The following is an 8,223-nucleotide window of genomic DNA, read 5'->3' on the forward strand; positions in this document are numbered from 1 at the left end:
TGGTAGAGTTTTTGGGTCACTTATGTAAGCAATCATATCATATTCAAATAGTGAAAGTTTGACTTCTTCCTTTCCAATTTGTGTCCCCTTGATCTCCTTCTCTAGCTAGAACTTCAAGTATAATCTTGAAGAGATAGGGAGAGAGTGGAGAGCTTTGTCTTGTTCCCGAGTTTAGAGGAATCCCATCCAAGTTTCTCTCCATTTAGTTTGATGTTGGCTGTTGCTTTACCATATATTACTGTTATTATGCCTAGGTATATTTCTGTTATCCTTGATCTCTCCAAATCCTTTATCATGAAGGAGTTTGGGGTTTTGCCAAGGCTTTTCAGCATCTAGTGAGATGACCCTATGATTTTATTTTTCAGTTCATTTATATTGTTGTTACATTGATAGATATTCATATGTTCAACCATTCCTGCATCCCTGGGATGAAGCCTATTTTGTCATGGTGGATAATTTCTCTGATGTATTCTTGGATTTGATTTGCCAATATTTTATTGAGTATTTTTGCATCAAATTTCACAAAGGATATTGGTCTGTAGTTCTCTTTCGTAGTTGTGACTTTGTGTGGCTTGGGTAGCAAGGTAATTGTAGCCTCGTAAAAAAGAGTTTGGCAAAGAACCTTCTTATATTGTGTGGAACAATTTGAGGAGTATTAATGTTAGCTATTCTTTGAATTTGTGGTAGAATTCTGCACTAAAGCCATCTGGCCCTGAACTTCCTTTCTTTCTTGTCTTTTTTTTTCTTTCTTTTTTTTTTTATGGCTTCTACTTCACTTAGGGTTATAGGTATATTTAAATTGCTTATCTGTTCCTGATTTAATTAATTTTGGTAAGTGATACCTATCCAGACATTTTTCCCTTTGAATTTTCAAATTTTGTGTAGTAGAGGTTTTCAAAGTATGACCTGAAGAGTCTCTGGATTTCCTCTGTGTCTGTTTTTATGTCCCCCATTTCGTTTCTGATTTTGCTGACTTGCATGTTCTCTCCTTGAGTTTTGTTTAGTTTACATAAAGATTTGTTTATCTTGTTGGTTTTCATGAAGAACCAATCTTTGTTACATTGATTCTTTATATAATTTTCTTAGTTTCAATTTTATTGATTTCAGTTCTCAAGTTGATTATTTCCTCCTCGTGTAAGCTTCTCCAGGGTTAGTTTTTTTATTTTGTTTTTGTTTTTTGGTTTTTGGTTTTGTTTTTGTTTTGTTTTAATTTTTTTGCTTGTCTGTTTTCTTTTAATTAGGGAGAAAGATCATAAAATGTGGAAAGGGGAGATGGGAGCCTGGCCCCTAAAACAGGAGTAGCAGGAGAGGAGAGGTGATAAAAAGGGGAGAGAAGGAAGAGAAGGGGGGAGGTAGAGGAATAAGGAGAGAAATAAAGAGAGAATAGAGTATGAGAGGTGGACAAGTCCCTTGTAAAAGAGAACATAGTGAATATGCATATATTGCTCTTAGTGGCTGCATCTGATGGCTTATCCAGTCAGAACTCAAAGGTCAGGCCAGTACAGATGCCTGAATACTAACACCACTTTCGTATCATAAAGGTTTGCTGCAGTGTACATCCTATTTTATGACTTGGTGGATCAGATAGTACTCAGCTCAAGACTGTCAGCCTAGCTCATCTGGTAAGTAGGTGGCCCACTGTCAAAACTTCAGTTTCCAAATCCCAACTCTAGGTTCAGACCTGTCTCTCAAAGGAAGAATAGTAGTTTGCAGATTGTGGTAAAGCCTTATTTCAAAACCCCAAATTTTCCTCTGTGATTCACCTATAGGGGCCTGACACAGGCTCTCCAAACAGCATCTCATCTGTCATAGCTAACTGCAAAGCAACCTGGACCGGTTGAAATCCTTTCTTCTGTTCCAGGAATCATTCAAATTTAGCAACTTTCAAATTCACTTGGAATATGTGCTATATTAACACATTCAATGAGGAATGTGTTTTCTTTAGAATCCAAATAGTTCCACTGAGCATTACACTTCTTTCTTCTTGGTCAGATAAGCAGGCCCACACAAGGATGAAGAGGATAATATTATAGGTGTTGGAAGTTGGGATGCAGCCTCTACTAAGTGTGAAGAGATTACCTCAGGGGAGATAAGCCCTTCAGAAAATGGGTGTTAAAAGTTCACAGCCTTGGTAGGGTCTTTTCACTTGTCTTTATCCCTAATTACAGCATCCCATTCATTATCAATCAGTGCCCTTATGTTAGCTTCTGACATCCTCTGAGTCTGGTACTTGAATTATAGAGTTCAGACAATCATATCCAAATTTCATTTTGATTTTCTAAAATTTGAGTTTTATGATTTCTAGAAAGAAGATTATCTTCCAGGCCACACTTGGGAAACGTAGATTGTTTATGTGCCACACAATTATATCCCTCAGTTCATTCTTTGACACTGTATCTTGATATTCTATAAGTTGCTTAATTATATCCCAAAATTCATTCATTTCCTTAATCAGTTTATCAATAAATGCTAGAAACAACCAGCCATCATCACTATTGTATTTATTTTTCTGAAAATTGCAGAGCCCATGAATTCCTTATTCCAGAAGGAACCAATCGGATTTTTCTAACCATGGGTGTTCAGTGTTTTCCACACTAACAAGAAAACTCACAGTAAAGATAGCTGTTAGCAAGTTGATAATACTGCTCCAGATACTTACAAAATTCATACTTACTATTCCATTTCCCTAGAAACATTCCTGGTATCACAATCTGTATTAAAAGGGCTTCCCTAAGGAACATAACTAATATCTTTCTTACAGGTTTTAGTTTAAGTAACTCAGCAATGACTGTTCCTGTCAGAAAATGTGAGGACTCAGTGGTTATTCACTCCACGATACTGGATGTTGAAATAGTTCAAGAGAACTGTCAGTTTTCTCAACATTGGAATACTAATGGAATATGTTCTAATACCTCTGAATGAATGGGTCAGGATAAATAAACTTGCAGTGGAAGTGGGGGCAAGCAGATGGAAGGCAATGCTCCCTTCTGCCATGTCTTATGCAGAAAATTACCAGAAGATGTGGCCTAGATTTAAGGTAATTCTACTACTCTAAAATAACGAATCCAAGAAGAATCCTCCACAGGTGTACCCAGCTGCATGGGTCACATTTCCTTTCAAATGTACTCAAGTTGACAATAAAGATTAGGGAAGCTAGCATGGGACTGACTCAGGCCCCCCTGAATATGGGTCTCAGCCAGAAGGACTGAGCAGACTAAGGGACCTCAGACAGTGGAGCCAGGATGTATCCCTGGTGCACAAAAGGACCTTGGGGACACATCCCCCATGGAGGGATAACTGCCTTAACCTAGAGACAGGAGAGAAGCCCTAGTCCCTACTTCACATGACCTGTCAGATCTACATGACCCCAACTGGATAGCATTCCCCTACATATGGAATTGGGGTGGGGGGATGAGAGGGAGAGGGAGAGGCAGAGGGTAAAAGTGAGGGAGGGAGGGGGAACTGGGATCGACATGTAAAGTAATAAATTAAATTAAAAAAAATGCTTTGACTCCAAAATTTAAGTTCAAAGACAAGGTCCTGGGGAAAAGGATTTCTATTTTTGTTTCCACAGAAAATGAAAAGCTGTGGACTCCTTCCCGACTAATGTGGTTTGATCAAGCCATACCGCCTGAAACAGAGTACCAGGTGATCCTACATTCATAACAGCTGGAAAGAAGCAGCCTTCCAGGCTACAGCCAGGATTTCTGCAACTTCTTAGAATCCCCCCATTACAGCCCCCCTTACCAGCAGGAAGTACTTTGGGAAGAACAATGCCCAAATTCCCAAATATTGTCTTTAAATGTTTGTTTTCATTTAAATGGACTTGGTTATGTAAAATAAATAAATTAACTAATTAATTAAAAAAATATTAACCACCACAAAGGATTACATCATCCCCATGATTTCTGTATGTTGGAAGCCTTTAAACTCTATTTATCTAGGAATATAAAGATAGATATAGATATTACTAGCCACAAATTATTAAAACTGCATATTTTTATTGATAAGTATCGAAGAGTCTACATAGAAAAGTATCTTTTCTTATTTGAATCATTTTTAAATAATTTTACTTATTCTCTGTCAATTTCATTCACATATACAATGCATTTTGATATCAACCACTTCCTTCCATCTTCTACTAGTATTCATCAACCCATCCTTCTCTGACTTCATAAATGTTTTATTAATTATTTTCATTTCACTAGGTCCCTTGCTTCAATTAGATTTGACCATGTGTAAATGGTTGTGTTGGCATTCACTGGGGTATGGACAACCTAGAGGCAGGCACACTCTGAAAGAAAAGAACTCTCTTTCAGAAACCACTGGATGCCAATCACTTTTTAGTTGGAATGGAGCCACAGAAGCCCCCTCCCTGCCCCCCCCCAAACACATACATCCATGCTTAAATTTTGTTTACTTTGATCTTGTGCAAGTCTTGTGAAGTAAATCATAGCTGCTATGAGTTGAATAAATAATAAATGTATATAAAAAATCTTGGGATTCATCACACCATAAAAGTGAACAAGTAATGCATATCTGCAGCATGGGTGATAAGGAAAGGTAGATCAGAAGTTTACAGATATTCTTAAATACAGAGTAAATTCAAACTGAGCTTAAAATGCATGAGATTCTGTCTCAAAAGTTAGTGGATATAAATTATCAATATAATAATCTATTTTTCCCCTATCATGAATTTTAAACAGAAAGTCATTGGGCACAAAATCTAATTGCACTATCATGTCCTGATTTTAGTAAGATAATTATTTCAATAGGTTTTTGCTTTTTTTCTTTCTTAAGGGTGGTCTGGGGACATGAGAGAGAGGAAAGGGAACAGGGATTAATATGAGAATATATATATATATATTTTCTTTTTTCAATTATATATATATATATATAAAATTGAAAAAAGAAAAATGAAAAGACATTAGTTTAACTATAATATTATTTGAAATATGTATCTCTGAGTTTTTAAAATGGCTTTTTGTAAAGAGTGGTTTCTATACATAATAATAAACATCATTTTGTTCATTTTATTCATTTTACTATTTTGCATTGAACTAGTAAATCAACAGACTTTTGCTTAATTGCCTTTCAGACAATTTTCAAAACTGAAAACCCCTGAGATGGGGAAAGAAATCATGTACACAAGGGAATCTGAGCTGAAATAAGTTACCTGGATCCACCCTGCAGTCTTCTGTTGGTTGTGACTGTAAGAGTTGCAGGTAAGTGATCTACCTTAGGTGGTGACAGTAGAACCTTTCTGGTGTCATTGGTTATATTTTATGATAACCTATGATATGCATAGGGATCTGGTAGCAGAGGATATTAGCAGTCTTTAAGAAATCCTATTGACCACACACCTGTTTCAAACATATACTACCTCTTAGGTTGATCCTCTGGCCTCTAGGTTAATATATCCAAGCCTAAAAAAGTCACAGAGCCCACCAGAAAATGATATCCTGATAAAAAATGGAGTGGCTTTCTGATTAAGTAGCAGGTCTCAAAACAAACAAACAAACAAAATTTTTCCTGATGAATAATTATTAAACCTCAATATAAGAATTTGTGAAAACATTGTCATTCACATTTCAGAATATAGAATATGAGTGCCCTAAGGAATAAACTAAGTACTACATTGAATACTAGTTGTGCTTGTCTCAGAGCAAATTGTTCTAAATGATCAATTATGGGTTTTATTTTAAAAAAAACAAACAGTGAATACTGTCATGAGAAGACAAATTTTCAAGGGTCTTTTTTTCCAATAGAAAATCTTTGTGGAGTTATAGATTGTGCAAAAACTATTTTTATTTTGTATGATTTTTTCACAATAAATGACAAATAATTTCAGAGTGGAGAGATAAAATAGTGAACTTTATGTGATATTGATAGTAAATAATTGTTGGTGGTCAGATGAGAAGAGATTAGGAATCAATGGGAAAAGGTCAGGGGGAAGGTTGCAGTGGATTGCTTGAACAATATATATAAAATGTCATTCAGAATATGTTTAAAACTAGGAAAGTTATACCTGTAAAAATACAAGAAGTACAAGCATTCTAACAACAGGTAGAAACACCTAGTAATACATTGAACATATCCTATTCAAGGACATAAAGAGGCTAATGTAGGAAATAAAGAGAATTGTAGTGGTTCTGATCAGAGAGGTAATACTGGCCAAGAACACACCTATTGCTTCAGTAATTTTGTGAGGAATATGGACATTTCCAAGAATAGGTTGAAGAAAATTTCAAATGTTTAGAACAAAATAATACCATGATAAATTGACATTTACAAGTACTATTCTGGATGCCATACTGACACAAGTTGAATAAAGACAGAGATAGGAGATAGCAAGTAGTCTTCCAAAAAATAGTTTATAAGAACAACAGTGACTTCATGGAGGAAGCATCTGTTAGAGCAGTGGAATACTGATTAGAACTGGGTTCACTTTGCTAAAAGATCAGAGGCTATGTGAAACTAAAGCCCAGTCGAGAATGTGTGATTGAATTTCTAAAATGGGGGAAACGGTTCTCTCCTAAGCATAAATTTTGGGCAGGAGCAATGCACAGAACTGCATTTTTTCAGATTCTTGGATGGCATCCTATTAAGCATATTAAGTCTGCATTTGAACACAAGTACCTAAAGCATATGAGAGAAACACATCAAGAAATATAGCACTGAAAGCCTTCACAGTTGTTGAGCATTTAAATTCATCAGGATGTATTACTTGACTAGGACAAATGGGAATGTTAAGAAGAGGTACAGTAACTGATTCATGAGCCTTTTCAAAATTTAAAAACTGGCATAACAATACTTAGAAGATAATGTGAAATTAACCTGATGAAGTCAAAGAGTTTGGTGTTCAGCAGAAAGAAACAACAACCATGTAAATTCTATAGTGATCAAGTCAGATGAGACTCAGATTTAATTACATATTTAGTCAAATGAGGCCACTGAATTTGTAGTGAAGTAAGATTCTGACAGCCGCCATGTTCCATTGTAAGTCTTTGTGGATTTTACTCAGAAATAAATCTGGTTATTAAGATTAATATTTAAAATATGGATAAGAGTTAAGTGTGAAATACTTCTCTACTTTTCAGTCACAATAAAGATGAAAACTATTTGACAGAAGTTATATTTAACTACTAAATAAAAGTTATTTCTAAATAAACTCTTAGAGAATCATATCTAAGATTTTCCTGATTACCAGGAGGAATGTGATTTACCCTTCTGCTACTTTTTCCAGCATTGCTATTAGTAAACAATTTTCCTTTTCTGTCTTCTAAGGTGAGAATCATTTCTTCCATGGAGAGAAGCAACCACACTGTGTCTGAGTTTATCCTCTTAGGATTCACCTCTGACCCTGTCATGCAGCTGGTTCTGTTTGTAATGTTTCTCATCATGTACACATTGACTGTGTTAGGAAACACTGCTCTCATCGTGTTGATCTGCAATGACTCCAGACTCCACACACCCATGTATTTCTTCATTGGAAATCTGGCTTTCCTGGATCTCTGGTTGTCTACTGTCTACACTCCAAAAATCCTAATGATATGTGCATCTGAAGACAAGAGCATCTCCTTTGCTGGCTGTGTGGCTCAGTTCTTCTTCTCAGCTGGATTGGACTACAGTGAGTGTTACCTCCTGGCAGCTATGGCTTATGACCGCTATGTGGCCATCTCAAAGCCACTGCTTTATTCTCAGGTCATGTCCATAAAACTATGTGCCTTTTTAATAGCCGCCTCTTATATGGGTGGCTTCATTAATTCTTCCATCATCACCAAAAAAACTTTTACCTTTGACTTCTGTAATGACAATGTCATTGATGACTTTTTCTGTGACTTGCTTCCCTTGGTGAAGCTGGCTTGTGGTGGAAAGGAAGGATACCAGGCCCTGATGTACTTCTTCCTGACCTCAAATGTCATGACTCCCATTGCCCTAATCCTGGCCTCCTACCTCTTCATCATTGCCACCATCCTAAGAATCCGATCTACTCAGGGCCGACTCAAGGCCTTCTCCACCTGCTCCTCCCACCTCATCTCTGTGACCCTGTACTATGGTTCCATTCTTTATATCTACTCTCGCCCCCGCACCAACTATACTTTAGATACAGACAAAATTGTTTCAACATTTTACACTGTGGTTTTCCCCATGTTGAATCCTTTGATCTACAGCCTGAGGAATAAGGATGTGAAAGAGGCTCTGAACAAACTCTTTAAGTAA

At 36.4% G+C, this 8,223-nt stretch overlaps 1 protein-coding gene across 1 annotated transcript; it reads left to right on the top strand.

Moving 5' to 3' along the window:
- The first annotated feature begins 7,293 nt into the window (after nucleotides 1-7,293).
- On the top strand, nucleotides 7,294-8,223 carry LOC127222320 (olfactory receptor 1013). The gene has a single exon (XM_051184330.1). The coding sequence runs from the start codon at nucleotides 7,306-7,308 to the stop codon at nucleotides 8,221-8,223; it is 918 nt and encodes a 305-aa protein (XP_051040287.1). The 5' UTR covers nucleotides 7,294-7,305.

Source organism: Phodopus roborovskii, unplaced genomic scaffold (genome assembly GCF_943737965.1).
Source record: "Phodopus roborovskii unplaced genomic scaffold, PHOROB, whole genome shotgun sequence".
NCBI classification, from domain to species: Eukaryota; Metazoa; Chordata; class Mammalia; order Rodentia; family Cricetidae; genus Phodopus; species Phodopus roborovskii.

Bases quoted from the DNA above. Each gene is read 5' to 3' on its own strand.
- LOC127222320 (XM_051184330.1), top strand. From the start codon at position 7,306: ATGGAGAGAAGCAACCACACTGTGTCTGAGTTTATCCTCTTAGGATTC.